We start from the raw sequence: 17,898 nt of genomic DNA, 5'->3' as shown, positions 1-17,898 counted from the left end.
TATCAACAGACCATCTCTTTGTTCCCGTCCTCCTCGAGCACAGGGACAACAAGAGCCGAGATGATTCCCCTCTTTATATTGAGGATGTTTATTAGCTCCCCCTCCTCAGGGAAAAGCTTGATTTGATCATCTCCCTCAACGGTGAACTTCAGAGGATGTCTGAACAAAGAGAGAAGAGTTTGTTGAATATAACAGATATGTCTTTCTTGCAGATTAATATTTGCATGGACAGATTTTACATGCACGACAGAAAAAACAGCAAACACTTAAGGCTTGTTCACACCAAGAATGATAACTATAACGATACGGTTTTAACAATTGTTCTAATCTGATGAATGTAGCGTCCACAAAGAATCAATTCGGAGGTCTTGGGAATCAAGAATCATTCCCAAAGGCTGGAATCAGTTCCATGAAAGGAATTTGACGCCTCTTTGAAACCCTTTTTGTTTTCTTAATTGCCACTTGGTTGATTGTTAATAGTCTTGGGAAGTCTGATTCACATCTATGAACCGGTTCGTCTCGGACAGTTCGTTTAATGAATCGGTTAAGAGAAACTGTTCCAGTCTGTTTCCTATCATGAATTTTTGCACCTAAAACATACAATATAGACATTTGATGCACAAAAATGGATTTTCAGTTGTCTAAAGAATATAAAAATGTATTTTTTACTCATTATTTAGCCTGAAATGGCTTGTTCTGTTGTCTACAATGCAAGGTTTTGAGCACCGCACCGGAATACATGAAGATATAATAGATGGTGATAATAATCAAGGAAGAGGACGTAAGCCTTCGAATATTGTATTCACATCTATAAAGAAAAAAATAACCAGTGTGGAATCAATTCGATTCCAAAGTCGACTACAGAACCAGGAATCAGAATTAATCCAAAATTTCAGAATCGGACATCCATAGATTAACAATGAAAAGGCGATAAGAATTAGACTTTAAAGAGCTTGTGCATTTAAAGTGGCAGACTAAAACTGCAATGCACCCTAATAATAAACACATGGACGCTAGTATTGTTATTGTTCTCGCTGTGAACAGGCCTTTACTTCTCCATGGCGGTTCTGAAGTCCTCGGTGGCAGCAGAAGCTCCAAACACTGGGTTTCCGTCTGCAGTGACGCCAGTCGTTTCTCTCAGCTTGCATTCGGTGGTGCGCAAGATATAACTGCAGGTACCAGGAACTGCAATCTCAACCTAATGCGATATTCACACTGCATTGTTGACAAAACGTTAGTGACTTTAGTGTTTGACGAACGGAAATGAGCTCATACTCTACCTTACAGCTGGCCTCTGGGCCATTGACCGCCTCATTCAAAGCATTCAAGGACTCGGTCTGATAGAAGTAGTCATACTTGTTGAAGGCTTTGTATCTTTTGGCCACTAGGAGCAGCAGAGCAATTTATTAAAAACATTATAAATAAATGCACTTTATAAAAAATCAGGTTTGCATGTAGATTCTGCAGAATAGTGAAAGGAGACATACTCAAGCATGACGGTCCTTCATCCTGCGCGTCTGTAACACGAAATAAAAATGCATGTCATTAATCTCTAACCAGGGATGAAAACATCCAAAATGTGAATCTCTATTAGTCAAAGTTCTTTATTGCAATGGCATTGCAATGAGAAAAGACAAGTTCATGCATAAATGGTCTAATTTCATATGAATCTAATAAAGTATCCTATTAAAAACAACTAGCAGCTTTTATGAACTTTTGACCCTATGTCTACACAAATTTCTGTTTATACAAAAGCCACCCATGTCTTATTTATTTCTTTAAATTGGTTCTGATTATTTGTATGTTCGGAAATATTCTTCATGTTTTTAGTTTTGTTTTTGTACTGATTCTGATAAGTCAGTTTATATTGATTATTCAGATTTTTGTTATATTGAAATCTAATAAATAATAAATGTATAATAAATAAATAAATAATGAACTAAAAAAAATAATTCAAAGAAAAAACTAAATTGGCAGATTATTATATATATATATATATAATTTATTTATTTTTATTTTTTTCAGGATAAAACACCATTAAAAAAACATGTTTTTATTTTCATTTAAGAATGTTTATATATTTGAACTGGTAAAAAGACATAAATACTGATGAGGAAAAGCCCTTTTTGACATCTAAAAGAATCTTTTTCGATGAATTTAGCAACATTCACACTGAACTGAATCCACGTTTGATTTGAGCTTTATAACTACAGCATTAACACTGTTATCGTCCCGTTTGAAACTCTCTGTATTGTACGAAGCACTATCAGAACGACTGTGACCTGACTAAACTCACTTGACAAGGCGACGGCGCTCAGAAACAGCAAAAGACGGAGCTCATTGTGACCCATGATGCTTCAGTACGTCTCTCAGATTTCTGACAGGAGGTTTATAGCACACCAGACTTGTGTGTGAACATTTCAGCCCGACTCCAAAGTTCACAGAATAAAGCTAATAGAGTTTGACATTGATTTTCTGTTTTAGCACAAACAGGTTTAAACATTAGAGCAGTGTATTTGGACAAAACGTTCAATATTTAACATTTAGAATGAACACAAACGGATGTCAAATATCTGGTTTCTAGCATTCATGAGCCAACAAAAAGAAAAAGTAATGGTTTATATTTATTCCATGCGATTCGTCTCGATCACAGTATCACTATAAATTGCATAATACAACATGTGCAATTTCCAAATCTTGCTCGGTCGATAAGTTGTGACTAAACAAGGACTTTGTGACACACACACTCAGACGAACCTGCAGGAAATACTCATACACTGATCTCATCATTTCACTTATTGATACCCGTCCCATCTTTTCTGGGATCAGGTTCGTATATAGAATAGATTGCACACCATTGCATGATTCATATGTGTTCAGTCCCTAAAATCTGGCTGTGATTTTGCTGTTGCATAACCCTGCTAGTAGCTGAAAACTCCTGCTATTCTTATATTTCACGGAGTTCCCATGAGTCTCTGCAGTAGAGCTTTCTTCTCTCGTCTCTCTTGTGAGGAACATGCAGCATTGTGCTGAGGCTCCGGTCGAGGGGCGGAGTGTGTGTGTGTGTGTGTGTGTGTGTGTCTAGAGTTACAGAGCCTCATCTGTCCAGAGGCGTATGGGTGGAGAGACTCTCAGATATGTGTGTGTGTTCAGATGCAGAGCTCACAGCGGCGTGGAGAAGATGTTTACCAGCGCTGGACTTGGTTCCCGAAGCCATTCTGAGTGTCTGAACGTATGCAGACGGAGAGAAGAACGACAGAAGTGAAGAAAACAAACATGGAGAGCAGAAGAACGAGGAGCACAGGGAGAGAGAGGTGAGCGAGGCACCATTAGTTATCATCAGTCAATGCATTAACTAACAATGAGCAGGGAATTTAAAGTACACTGAAAAAAACTTACTTTTTACATTTTCTTTAGATTTTAGGTTTTGAAATTTTAGAATTTTCTTATTGTCTTGTTTTCAGAAAAAAGAGTCAGTTAGAATAAGCAAAATAATGTGCTAACGTGGAAGCAAAATCATCTTATTTCAAGCAAATACTCGCTTAATTTAGACTTTTTATTTTTTTTAAACAAGATAATCATTTTTTACTTGATTTAAGAATTTGTAGATATTTTGGCTGGAAACGAGAGAAAAAAAAAGAGTGTTATTTCAGATACATTAAATAATATTAACAGTATTTAACATATTTAATATAATTACAAAAATGTTAAATGCTGAAAACGTAAATGTTGAAATAAACATTAATTAAGGCTTTTCATTTGCATTCAAATTCATACTTGAATCAAAATTATGAATAATTAAATCCCACAGGTTTCAGTTATTAAGCCATCAGGGTGTGCAGTATTTATTATTAATTGATTATTGATGTGAATAGAACAATTATGAAGGCTTTTTAAAGTTGTATTAATTTCGATGACTTTTACAGGCCTATAAGTTAGTTTTTGTTTGTTTTATCATTGATTTAACTCCTGCTAGCTGTCTGAATATACATCATGCATTATTAAATGTTTGTGGTGTTGTTAAGGATGGAGGCACGCTTCTAGCTGAATTGTGAGATGGATCTGCTGTGCAGCTGCAGGACGAGGACGAGGACGAGTGTGTGTCGTCTGTGTCTGCTGCTGTCTCTGCTCTGTGTCTGCGCTCACGTCTACATGCAGCTCCAGGCTCCACGGAAACACAGCCAGCATCATCACCGGAGCGTCGCCACGGCAACAGATGCTGCAGCGGATGCTGGATCCACCTGCTGCTCAGCGCTGCATCATCACAGACGGAGAGTGAGAGTCAATAAAATTATTATTAAATAAATAACATTTATTTAAATAAAAAATGCAGTTAAACATTTTGTTTACATTGAAGTAGCACTCTATTAAAATAAAAAAATATATGTAAATATAAAATAATTACACTTCTTATTTACATAAACTAGAAGTGACACTATGTTAAAACAATTCAAATAAAATGCATTAAATAAAAGGAACTAGGAATTTAACTATATTTAAATAAATTAATAAAATAATTATAAATGAGGACATTAATAAATTAAATCGGCATTATTTACAGTAGGAGTGGCACTAGATAAAACATTTTACATAATTAAATACAATTTAAAATAAAGTACATTTAAATAAATTAATTTGTAAATGAATTTATTTACATAAACTAGTGGCACAATTTAAAAATAATATAATTATAACTAATTGAATAAATTAATTAAAATAAACGTTATTAAAATTATTATATTTTAAAATAATATTTAAATAATTATGTTTCCATGTGCTTACTCACAAATAGCAATTTACCATGACATAACTTGATAAAAAAAATATCAATTATAGAAAATACATTTCCATGACTTTCCAAGTTTCCAAGTTTTATAGTTTTTCAACCATTCTATAGAGAAACTCCCAAACAAATTCAACGAAATTGTAGTTGTTGATGAAACTAAATGAAGAATAAAATATGATGCTTGTTTTGTCTTACTCTAAATCATTCCTGATTGAGAACGGTCTCACTAGAAAGAGTTAGAAAGAGAACAGCATCAGACTCTCAGCTGATGGAGAAAGAAGCAGCTTTAGATTGATATTTTCCCAGTTTTCCCGAGCGAAACAGGATCCATCAGTTTCCTCTGTGTGTTGATGACTGCTCATGTCAGAAATGCTGTTAAACAAAAGCGTATTCATGCAGACAGATGCAATGCCTGACCTCTGACCTCTGTGACCACAAAGCTCCCTTTTCAATGCACTCGGACGATTTACTGAAACTAAATGTCTAAAATGACTCGTACATAAAACATGAGCTCATTAACATAACCCCGCCCACATTTACACTTCAAAACCTGTTCGGTATTCAGTGACTCCTCCTAATAAATGATGCTCATTTACATACAGGGGTCTTAAAGATATAGCAGCGTAAATATTGACTGATATCATAAAGTGGAAAAGTAGCATTGAAAACAGGCAGAAGAGCATCGGTAAATAATAACGTAAGCTTCATAAGCTTCTATTAAACACATCTTGAAAGCAGAGATTCAGTATTTTGAGGGAAGGGTTTATAGTCTCTATATTGGAACCATGTGAAGGGTGTGATACACATCAACACACACACAAACATGCAAAACTATCTGAACTATTCAGTGGTTTTGACTGAAAATTAAGAGATTGATACTTTTGCTCATTGAGGATGCATTTCTGAAGATCACGTGACACTGAAGACTGGAGGAATGATGCTGAAAATACAGCGGAGCATCACAGAAATAAATTACACTTTAACACAGATTCACACAGAACACAGTTCATTTAAATAAGAAAACTATTTCACAATTTTTTATGTATTTTTGATCAAATAAATGCATCACTTGTGAACAAAAGAGAGTTTTTTGGAAAACATTAACTGACTGCCAACTTTTAAATGCTGGTGTGCAATGTCTAACTAAAAAAGCATCATAACAGCAGTATATATTCCTTTCTAATCTTTCTTTCTGTCCTGAAATGAAAGAGTTTAATTTACAATGTAGACATGCTCCAAATGTCCACAAAGTCATTTATTCCTGGAGTTTGTGAAGGCAAGCATCACGGTTTTTAATGTTAGTGATGTAAACAAACTTGTTTACAAACATGCAATCATTTAATTCAAACAGCTTATTTCTAAGACAACCGCTGTTAGATTTCAAGATACTTGGGTTCATTATATTTGCTCATATTTCCGCTTCTCCTCAGATATTCCCCTTGTGATGTTTATCAAACTCTTGGTCTGTAAATGAGCGCTGAAGAGTGTTTCTGTAACACGAGCTCCGAGGGCTTCTGCGTCTCTGAAGAGCGGATATCAGGAATAATTGAAGACAGCTGTTAGCCGACGGCTGCATGTGTGGCAGAGACTCGCTGGGGTTTTGTTGCTCCTTGAACGACTCCAAGTTATTCATTGATCCCTAAAACAGGAAATAAAAAGTAGTTCACCCAAAAATGTATATTTGCTGAAAGTTTACTCCCCATCAGACCATTAGAGATGTAATGGTTTGGAGAAATGTAGCACTGCATCAGTGTCTCATCAATGGAAGTGAATGGGTGCCGTCAGAATGAGAGTCTGATAAAAACCTCACAATAATCCACAGCACTCCAGTCCATCAGTGAACATCTGGAGAAGACAAAACCTGAAACACATCCAGCATTAAGATGATTTTAACTCAAACACATAGAGTCTATAATCCAGAATAACACTTCCTCCAGTGAAGAAGTGTTCTGGTCTGAATCAGGAGAGAAATCTGCACAGATCAAGCAGTGTTTAAACAAATATGTGTTTGGATTTCAATGTGAGAGACAACAGGAAATGCACTTTTTTACTTTTTATCAGCTGTTTGGACTCTTATTCTGACGGCACCCATTCACATCCATTGGTGAGACACTGATGCAATGCTACATTTCTCCAAACCTGATGAGGAATCAAACTCATCCTAATCTCTAATAGCCTGAGGGTGAGGACATGTTCACAGAAAACGTTCATTTTTAAGTGCCCTGTTCCTTTAAGAGCAGATTATATGTGGACTCTTAATACACATCACAACTGAACCGCAGACAGAGAAGCGCTGTAAGAGAAAACATGCTAATATTTATAGTACTGAAGGCACTTGGGAGGATGAAGCATTGCCAGCCCAGATGTTGTGCTCATGTTGAACCGGCTTTGTTTGACATTTGTAAGGAGGGACGGAAAAATGCAGTTCTAATAAAAGCCACAGCTTCATCTGGGATCTGAATCACTGCTTCCAACTCTGATGAAACACACAGCTCACTCACATAATACTGATTACTCGTGTCTCTCCTGCTGCTGTTTTCCCACCGAAATGATGTCACTTCCTGTGGGACGACGATGATGTCACTGATTAAAAACTGTTGGAAGTTACAGGGTGTCTACACAAGGATATCAACTTTTAAAATGAAAACTAAAAAAAAAAAAGAGACATTCCCATCCATCACAGCCGCAGTGATGAAGAGTTCAGTGTCTGTGTTTGTGTAGGTTTCCAGATGGAAGATCAGGCTGGAGCCGTGGGCCGCAGGAACTGGAGGTTTTCAGGAGGAAGCGGATCGGTTCCTCAGATACATCTCCACTCCGCAGGTACAAGCACAGCCTTCACTGAGCTACCCAGCTGATGCATGCTGATCTCCAGTGTGTGTGTGTGTGTGTGTGTGTGTGTGTGAAGCTGTCCTGCCAGAGACCCGCGTCTGTGCCGCCCGTGTTTGACGCAGTGCATCATGGGTCGTGGCTGCTGTGTTTGGATCACAGGTTCAGTCTGGTGCAGCGCATCGTGTCCAAACACTGTCGTGTCTACTCGCTCAGGTCAGTCCCTCGCTTCTGACTTTTATTTGTGACACATCATAAACATTTGAACCTCTATAACATGTTAAAAATTTAATTCAACAAAAAAAATCACATTATCAAAAACAAAAACACAGATCAGGTTAAAACAGTACACCATTATTTAAAATAATAATATTTTTTTTTTAATTAAAAAAAAAAAATTATTTGTAAAATCAATCATTCTTTATCTTTCATCAGTTGTTCGTATTAATTATGTGCGAAACATTTCAACCTGTGTATTATGTTATAAATCTGTGTTTGAACTGTATCAAAATAACTTTGTTGAATTTTATTAGATTTAATATTTTCACAATTCACCAAAAATCCCATTATGAGAAAAAAAACAGTTCTTACGTATTACTAAAATAAACACGAGAACATATGATTTATAAAACTGTGTTTAACAACTAACTAAACTTTTTAACAAACTTATTTTTATAAGCAATATTGTAAAAAGTAAAATACATTTAATATAAACATTTAAGTTTTTTTAATCATAAATGGTTAATTTTATAAACAAAATTGTAAATAGCAAAATAATTTGAATATATATATATATATATATATATTCAACTGTTGATTTCATAAATATTTGTACGTTTTTTTAAGATTTCTATATTAATTCTACACAATACTCAAATATTTAAACAAGAAATGTTTCAGGTAAAATGACCTTCTTTAGTAAATTGATAAAAACATTTCTCATAAAAATATGATAATGTTTAATGATAAAGATTAATGATTTTCTAGTGTATATTGTGTTTTACTCCCATGAAGCCTTGATGGATTTGGGTGTGAGGCGGTGGATGTTTTAATGTTCCTTCCTTTAACATGAAATCTGGAGAAACATCTCCACATTTTGTGTGAGTCTTGAATGTTTGCTTGACTGGAAATGAGAAAGACACACCAGATCAAGACCAAACTCACAGGACTGTGAGAACTCAATATAATCCAGCTCTTTCTGAAGACACTCGGAGTGTGTTTGAGCATGTAAACGCCTGCGAGCTGACAGAGCCATTCACACACACTCACACGCATGCATGCTGATGAACCAGGTGTGTGTGTGTGTGTGTGTGTTCAGATTCACACACATTATTCATGCAGAAGCAGCAGCAGACAGATCAGTTTCAGAATCTCAATCTCTTGAGGAAATTCAACACTAAGAAACAAGCATCAGAGTTATTTTAGTAACTTAAATCATAAAAAATGTTAATTTCATAAAACAAACCAAGAGACATTTATAAATAAAACATATGAAAACATAGAACTTATTATTATTAAGTAATTCATTTAATTATATGTCAACATTTTCATAAAACTGTATAGGTATATTACAAATCAAAACAATTACTAAAATTAAATATATATATATATATACTTAAGAGCGGATTCGGATTCATTTGAGTCATATTGCGACTTCAGAGGGGGTTCGCGAATCATTTGAGTCCAGTGGCGGCTCTAGACAAATTTTACTAGGGGGGGCCAAGGAGGGGCCAGTGTTTAACCAGAGGGGCACATTAAAAATGTCAACATATTTTATTTAAATGTAATGCAAATAAATACAAAAATTCTTGAGAAAATCTACACAGTAATTTTACACAATCTAAATAAAAACAAATTAGTACTCTTATAAAATTCAATCAGGCAATCATACATTTCACAATTTAATATTTATATATGAATGTCAAGAATTCAGAAGTGTATATATTTATAATGCTTACACTACACTACACAGAAATAATATACAATTCAATTATGCTTATTTTAAATGTATTGTGCAGGCTAAAAATATAAGCTTTTAATAATCTTTCAGTGCACAAAACCATGATAATATGAAACGCTTCAAAACTGAGCTCACAAAGTGATTTTAAGCATTCATAGTCAAATCCATGTTGAAGTGTTCAATGGATTTTTGTTTGCAGTGTGTCTTTCCAGTAAAACAAAAAAAGATGCAAAAACAAAAAAAGATGCAGATCAAGAAAAAATAACTATAAAAGTAGAGCTCTCTTTCAGAGAGAGAAATTCTGAATTCTCACAATTCCTTACATAATACCTCATTGGAATAGCATTGTGGAGAATATACCTTGGGAGAAAGTATGGACCTTGCCTCATAGATATCTGCTTACCAACAAAATAAAATAAATAACATTTAAATTAATTCACAAATGTTACCCAACTAAAGTTAGACATTGACGGTGAGTTTCTGTTTTTGTCATTCTTCTGAAGAAGTCTTCATTCATTTATTTTGGCAATGCTCCTACACTGAAAAATTTTGGTCAGACTTTTTGGCATTTATTCAGTGTTATTTTGTAAGTGACTTCTCTTTTTGTTTTCATTTGGATTGTTTGACCATTCAAAAGAGAATACTGGAAAATATTACATAATTTATGTTTCCTGTTAGCTAAATTTCACATTTAGCTATAAACAAAAGTTTACTGGCTCTAAACATCTTTTTTCTTTATTCAAATTGGACTTAGACAAGTATGTGGAAACTATACCACATCCCGACTTAAGAACGGGTTTACGAATCATTTGAGTCATTTGAGTCAGATCACTACTTCAGAGGGGGTTCGCGAATCATTTGAGTCAGATCGCTACTTCAGAGGGGGTTCGCGAATCATTTGAGTCAGATCGCTACTTCAGAGGGGGTTCGCGAATCATTTGAGTCAGATCGCTACTTCAGAGGGGGTTCGCGAATCATTTGAGTCAGATCGCTACTTCAGAGGGGGTTCGCGAATCATTTGAGTCAGATCGCTACTTCAGAGGGGGTTCGCGAATCATTTGAGTCAGATCGCTACTTCAGAGCGGGTTTACGAATCATTTGAATCATTTGAGTCAGATCGCTACTTCAAAGCGGGTTCGCGAATCATTTGAGTCATTTGAGTCAGATCACTACTTCAGAGGGGGTTCGCGAATAATTTGAGTCAGATCGCTACTTCAGAGGGGGTTCGCGAATCATTTGAATCAGATCGCCACTTCAGAGGGGGTTCGCGAATCATTTGAATCAGATCGCCACTTCAGAGGGGGTTCGCGAATCATTTGAATCAGATCGCCACTTCAGAGGGGGTTCGCGAATCATTTGAGTCATTTGAGTCAGATCACTACTTCAGAGGGGGTTCGCGAATCATTTGAGTCATTTGAGTCAGATCACTACTTCAGAGGGGGTTCGCGAATAATTTGAGTCAGATCGCTACTTCAAAGCGGGTTCGCGAATCATTTGAGTCATTTGAGTCAGATCACTACTTCAGAGGGGGTTCGCGAATAATTTGAGTCAGATCGCTACTTCAGAGGGGGTTCGCGAATCATTTGAGTCCAGTGGCGGCTCTAGACAAATTTTACTAGGGGGGGCCAAGGAGGGGCCAGTGTTTAACCAGAGGGGCACATTAAAAATGTCAACATAATTTATTTAAATGTAATGCAAATAAATACAAAAATTCTTGAAAAAAATCTACACAGTAATTTTACACAATCTAAATAAAAACAAATTAGTACTCTTATAAAATTCAATCAGGCAATCATACATTTCACAATTTAATATTTATATATGAATGTCAAGAATTCAGAAGTGTATATATTTATAATGCTTACACTACACTACACAGAAATAATATACAATTCAATTATGCTTATTTTAAATGTATTGTGCAGGCTAAAAATATAAGCTTTTAATAATCTTTCAGTGCACAAAACCATGATAATATGAAACGCTTCAAAACTGAGCTCACAAAGTGATTTTAAAAGTTTACGGCTTTTAAAACGTGTGTGATCTAACAGGAACAAACATACAAATACACAAAATAAAAGTCATTTTGTGCAAATGAGCATCGCAGGTGTCATCGAGTCTTAAAGACACAGCAGCACTGCTTCTGAACAAACACACACTTAAATATTCAGAGCCAGATCTAATCCGTGGAAGTTTCGAGAGCACCTGGAATGATCCCAGAAAGCGTGAATCATCTGCAATGCAAACACTTCAGATCAGCTCTGGACACATTACAGACCGAGAGCTGAATGAATCATTCATGAACGTCTGTCACGTCCTCAGAGAATCAAGCACATCTGAACCTCCTCTAGCTAAAACCCTCCAGATCTGAAGAGTCTGGTAATGTTCTCCACACGCTCGTATGCTCTTTCACCTGTTCACCTGGAAATGAAAATGTGCATGCAGCACTGCATCGGTGTCACATCTTAATATGTGTGTGTGTGTGTCTCTCTCTCTTCTCTCTCTGTGTGTGTGTCTCTCTCTCTCTCTCTCTCTCTCTGTGTGTGTGTCTCTCTGTGTCTCTCTCTCTCTCTCTCTCTGTGTGTGTGTCTCTCTCTCTCTCTCTCTCTCTCTGTGTGTGTGTGTGTCTCTCTCTCTCTCTCAATTCAATTCAATTCAGAAGGCTTTATTGGCATGACAAAAAAATACATTTTGTATTGCCAAAGCATCAAAAAACAACATAGAAATTGATTTTGAACATTAAGTACACCAAACATTATAATAATAGTTAAATAAAATAAAATAAAGCATAATATTATAAGATTAATAAATAAAGTAAAAAAGGATTATAATGTCCATAAAACACATCAAAATCATGTCCATAAAACACACATAAACTAAAATAAACTAATACTGAACTTGGAATTTAACATTATATACATGTGTGTAGGTCTGATGGGGTGTTAGGCTGTGAGTGTGTGTGAGTGTGTGTGTGTGTGTGTGTGCGTGTGTGTGTGTGTGTGTGCGTGTGTGTGTGTGTGTGTGTGTGTGTGCGTGTGTGTGTGTGTGTGTGTGTGTGTGTGTGATTGGGTGTGTTAGGCTGTGAGTGTGGGTGTGTGTGTGATTGGGTGTGTTAGGCTGTGAGTGTGTGTGTGTGTGATTGGGTGTGTTAGGCTGTGAGTGTGTGTGTGATTGGGTGTTTGCTGCTCTGCTCGTCCCTCAGGATGTGGAGAGATGCTACAAATCTTGCTGCTAAATTGGAGCATTTGGCTTCTTCGCCAAGGATGAATCTAAGTTTTTGGGTTGGATTACAGGTGTTAAATTGAGGAAATATCTTATTCATTTTGGGGTAATATTGGTCTCTGATGTGTTGGTATTTGGGGGCATTCTGTGAGGAAGTGCAGCTCGGTCTCCGGCACTCCCAGAATGCAGTGCGAGCAGAGTCTGTCCTCCCGGGAGAGCCAGGTCTGTCTGCGCCGGCCCGTCTCGATGGCCAGGCTGTGCTCGCTGAGTCTGTACATCGTCAGGGTTTTCCTGAGCTTCACATCATTCACTGTGCTCAGGTAGCTCGCAACACTGTACTCTCGATTTAGTGCCGAATAACATTCCAGTTTGTGTTGGTTTTGAGTGGTGTTTGTCCAATGGGTGATGTACTTGTCTCGTTCTGTGTTGATAATTTGTGCAGGCCGAATGTGTGTGAGTGTGTGTGTGTGCTGAGGCGAGCTGATCTCTGCAGGAGAGAGCTCAGTCAGTCTCAGCACCAGCTGGCACAGGGGACTCCTCGTTACGCTCAGCTCTTGCTGTTTGAGGGCTTTATAATGGTACGTGTTGGGGTCGCTTGTTTTCAGGTGTTTCCAGAATTTGATGGCTCGTTTTTGGATGTTGAGGAGGAGAGGGTATTGGCCCAATTCTGCCCTGCATCCGTTGTTTGGTGTTTTTCTTTGGACTTTGAGTATTCTTTTACAGAAATCTAATTGTAGAGTTTCAATCGGATGTTTTTCCCAATTTAAAAAATCAAATTTTATAGAAGGACCCCACACTTCACTGCCATATAAAACAATTGGTTCAATTATTGATTTGAAAAGTTTGAGCCAAATTTGGATTGGGATGTCAATTTTGATTGATCGTTTTATGGCATAGAAAGCCCTCTGAGCTTTCTCTTTGAGTTCATTCACAGCCAAAGTAAAGTTACCAGTTGGAGTTATTTTCAGGCCGAGGTAGGTGTATGCTTTTGTGCTCTCAATGGTTCTGTGTGAGAGTGTGAATGTGTGTGTTGGTCCCTGAGATCTGGAGTGTTTCTGGAACATCATGACTCTAGTCTTCTGGAGGTTGACGGTCAGGGCCCAGGACTGACAGTAATCCTCCAGCAGGTCCAGGCCGTCCTGAAGACCCTCTTTAGTGGGCGACAGGAGGACCAGGTCGTCTGCGTAGAGTAGACACTTGATCTCTGTGTCGTGGAGAGTGAGACCTTGAAAGGGAGCATGTTCTAACCTATTGGCCAATTGGTTGATGTAAATGTTGAAGAGGGTGGGGCTTAAACTGCATCCCTGTCTCACTCCACGCCCCTGGGGGAAAAATTCGGTTCTTTGGTTTCCAATTTTGACAGCGCATTGGCTGGCTGTGTACATCGATTTGATCAAATCATAGAATTTCCCCCCTACTCCACTGTCAATAAGCTTTAGGTATAATCCTTCGTGCCAGATTGAATCGAATGCTTTCTTGAAATCAACGAAACAAGCAAAAATTTGTTCTTTGTTTTGATGTACATATTTGTCAATTAGTGTTTGTAATGTAAAAATGTGATCGGAAGTGCGACATTTTGGAAGAAAGCCAATTTGGGATTTACTCAAGGCATTGTGCTTCATAAGGAAGTGTGAAAGTCTGGCGTTTAAGATGCTGCAGAGAACCTTCCCCAGGTTACTGTTCACACAGATGCCTCGGTAGTTGTTGGGGTCTAGTTTGTCTCCGCTCTTGTGGATGGGGCTGATGAGGCCCTTGTTCCAGATCTCAGGGAAGAACCCTACACACAGAACATCATTGAACAGTTTGAGCATGGCCAGTCTGAAGCTTTGGTCTGTGTGTTTCAGCATCTCGTTCAGGATGCTGTCTACACCACAGGCTTTCTTGGACTCAAGGACTCCTAATTTTTCTTCCAATTCTTCCATTGTTATGGGGAAATCTAAAGGGTTTTGGTTTGTTTTAATTGATCTTTCCAAATTGTCTAGTTTATTAATTATTTCATTTTGATTAGAATTTTGAATTTCAGTTGGGGTGTATAATTCCTGGAAGTGGTTTTTCCACTTCTCCCCATCTTGGATTGCCAGAACTTCTTGATTTGGTTTGTATAGCAATTTCCATTTATCCCAAAATTTGTGTGAGTTTATAGATTTTTCAATTTCTTCAAACTGGCTTTGCAAAAACTGTGCTTTTTTCCGCCGGAGTGTGGCTTTATACTGTTTTAGTGCCTCACAGTAAAGAAGTCGGAGGTCCGGATTATCTGGTTGTCTGTGTTTTTGATTTGATAAGTTTCTGAGGTTTTTTCTCAGAGCCTTACAGTCCAAATCAAACCATTTGTCAGTATCTAAATATTTTTTCTTTGGTTTAACGATTGCCAAATTACTCTTTTGTGCTGTTTTGTAGAATATGTTGTTTAGGTCTTGTACTTCCTGATTGATGCCGAATTGGTTTTTAGGGTATTCCTGTATTTGGAATGAATGTATGAGGGATTGTATTTCTGAAGAATCGACGGCAGTGCTGTAATTACTGGCACTGGTTTCTGTCCATTTGAAAGACATTATTTTGCTCATTTGATATGGGGTCCTAATTGTTTGGGGTGATGTTTCAGATTGCTTTATATAGAGGATGATTTGGCTGTGGTCTGAGAAAGGTTTCAGGGGTTTGACTGTGAATGCCCTCAGAGAGGAAAGGTCTAGATCGGTGATGGTGTAGTCTACAGTGCTGTTCCCCAGAGCTGAGCTGTAGGTGTATCGGCCGAGCGAGTCTCCTCGCAGTCTCCCGTTGACGATGTACAGAGCCAGTCCTCGGCAGAGCTGCAGCAGCTGCCGTCCGTGAGCGTTCACCGTTTCATCACAGTTTTGTCTGCTGGGGTGAGAAGGGTATAAGTGGTTATTGCCTGTGATGAATCTGCTACCGTGCGATTCGATGAAATCTAATTCTGCTCCTGTTCTGGCGTTTAGATCGCCCATAAGCAGCACATTTCCCTGGGCCTGGAAATGGCTGATTTCTCTCTCTATGTTCTGGAAAGTTTCCTCTTGGAAATACGGAGACTCGAGGGGTGGAATGTAAACTGCACAAAGGAAAACAGGCTTAGATGCTGATATCATTCCTTTTTGTATTTTTAGCCACAAGTGATGTTGTTCTTTTTTTATTAGTTCTATGGGCAGTTCAGATTTAATCCATATTATCATCCCTCCCGAGTCTCTCCCTTGTGTGACTGATGAGAGTTTGACGGATGGTAATATTATCTCTCTGTATCCTGAGGGACAGCTAGTGAACGCATCTCCTCTACACCAGGTTTCCTGTAAGATGATGACATCTAGGTCTTGTAGTTCTTTCATAAAATCAGAATGTCTACTTTTTAGGCCAAAGACTGAGGAGTTTAGACCTTGAATATTCCATGTAGAAAAACTAAGTGATTTCATCGTAAACTTTTAGATTAATGTGTATGGTTTGTTTGCTATTTTGAGAAAAGAGAAATGATGCAAAATTACTACAGATTAAAATCAGAAGAATGAAAGATGGGATTAAGTTTGTGGTAGGAACTCAAAACATCAACAATTCCATATTAAACATAGATTAATACCACAGAATATATATATAAAAAAATAATTTTTTTTTATTTTTTTTTTATTTATTTTTTTTTTTTTTTACCACTGTCCACTGTGTGTTAGTAGGTGCGAGCAGATGATACTCAGCATGTGTTGGATGTTGTGGAGTTCAGCGTTAGGGTGGTGTGCTCCTCCGCTGACAGCTTGGGCGTAGCTCAGTCTGCCTGGCTGGGTCGGGCTCTGCTGTGGACGGGCTTCAGCTGCTGGAGCTGTGGGGCTGTTGTTGAGCGGTCTCGGTCTGTAGGGGTCCTGTCTGGGTGCTGGAGCTCCGGGCGGTGGACCTCTGGGTGCTGGAGCTCTGGGTGGTGCTCCGGTCGGGGCTCTAGATGAGCTGTGGACTGGGATGTAGTTTGCTGGAGTGTGTCTCGATGGATTGGCTGGGTTAGGGCTGGTTCTGCTCCACCTGGGGCTGGTCTGGTTGGTCCTGTATAGAGTGACATCTTTGAGTCTCTTTGCGAGGATATGTACCAGGTTCTTATAAAGGTGGACGTGGTCGTATAGACATTCAGTGTCCAGGTCTGGATGGTGGGCCAAGTGGACGTTGGGCAGGAGGGCACAATGTCTAGAGATTCTGGAGTTTATTTTATTAATTGTGTTGGGATGGAAATCTTTCCTCTGAAGTAAAGTGGACAGGATGATTTTGGAGTTGGGGAAGGTTTCTCTAGCTTTATCCACGACGGCTCTGAGGGAGTTCGACACTCGGTCCTGCTGGCTCCGCAGGTCGTTGGTGCCCGTGTGGATGATGATGTGGCTGGGCCGGCCTAGCTGAGACTCTGTCAGGAGCTCCAGGGCTTTGTCAGTGGTGGGACACCAGAGTTTAACAGCTCTGTGCTGGGGGAACAGTTTCTTTACATCGATGAATTTGCCGTTTGAATCGATGAGTAGAGCTATTTCGGGTTCCTCTGTGCTGGCTGGTGCTGGGCTGCTGTGAGACGAGGAGTCTGGCAGGGGGCGCTGTGACGGCTGCGAGCGGGCTGGGTCGGGTCTCTCTGCGCTGAGGGCTGGGTGTTGACTCCCTGGGCTGGAGGGCAGTGTTTGAGCTCTGTGGGTCTGCTCTGGCTCATCTCTGGCCAGGAGGAGCTCTCTCAGCTGCTCTCCTCAGAGCCTGGATCTCGCTGTGCTGCTGCTCTCCTCTCCTCCTGGATCTCTCTCAGCTGCTGCCTCATCTCTGCTGTGGACTGCTCTCTGTCCTCTAGCTGGAGTCTCAGGGCGGTCAGCTCACACTGATGGCTGTCCTTCTCTGTCTGAAGCTTCCTGGTCTGCTGTGTGAGGGCTGACAGTCTCTGAGTTAAGAGCTCGGTGTTCCGCTGGAGTTCATTGTGAGCTGCACATGTGTCCAACTGCTGCTGTTTGAGCACAGTTTCTCTGAGCTGCAACCATCTCCATCTCTAGCTTGGTGAAGTGCTCCTGTAGGAGAGGGATAGCTCTGAGCAGGGAGGGCGAGATGTGCTCAGCTTCTGCAGGAGTGGGTCTGAGCTCTCTCTCTCTCTGTGTGTGTG

General features: G+C 38.8%; 2 protein-coding genes and 1 long non-coding RNA gene across 4 annotated transcripts; 1 reads left to right on the top strand and 2 right to left on the bottom strand.

Moving 5' to 3' along the window:
• Positions 1-2: 2 nt before the first annotated feature.
• On the bottom strand, positions 3-2,380 carry LOC113094160 (apolipoprotein B-100-like). Its single transcript, XM_026259819.1, has 5 exons — positions 2,297-2,380; positions 1,488-1,517; positions 1,281-1,384; positions 1,053-1,198; positions 3-159 (listed from the first exon to the last, which is right to left on the bottom strand). Exons 1-5 carry the CDS (start codon positions 2,349-2,351, stop codon positions 3-5), a joined length of 492 nt encoding a protein of 163 aa, XP_026115604.1. The 5' UTR covers positions 2,352-2,380.
• A 694-nt stretch (positions 2,381-3,074) lies between these two features.
• On the top strand, positions 3,075-12,253 carry LOC113094163 (uncharacterized). 2 transcript variants are annotated; one of them, XR_003287991.1, is made up of 5 exons: positions 3,075-3,314; positions 4,026-4,275; positions 7,508-7,606; positions 7,692-7,828; positions 12,235-12,253. It is a non-coding gene; the product is annotated as an uncharacterized LOC113094163 (long non-coding RNA). The 2 variants fall into 2 exon arrangements; XR_003287990.1 differs by lacking the exon at positions 12,235-12,253 and having other exon boundaries at positions 3,077-3,314; positions 7,692-7,950.
• A 3,912-nt stretch (positions 12,254-16,165) lies between these two features.
• LOC113094158 (uncharacterized) lies at positions 16,166-17,493 on the bottom strand (the record flags this gene model as incomplete). Its single annotated transcript, XM_026259817.1, has 2 exons — positions 16,166-16,656; positions 16,687-17,493. Coding segments are annotated over 2 exons (1,025 nt in total), but the record flags the coding sequence as incomplete, so codon positions are not given.
• Positions 17,494-17,898: the final 405 nt, after the last annotated feature.

Source organism: Carassius auratus, unplaced genomic scaffold (genome assembly GCF_003368295.1).
Source record: "Carassius auratus strain Wakin unplaced genomic scaffold, ASM336829v1 scaf_tig00215265, whole genome shotgun sequence".
Classification (NCBI taxonomy): domain Eukaryota; kingdom Metazoa; phylum Chordata; class Actinopteri; order Cypriniformes; family Cyprinidae; genus Carassius; species Carassius auratus.
Note: the sequence above shows the minus strand (reverse complement) of the source record. Positions and strands in the feature narration are given on the sequence as shown.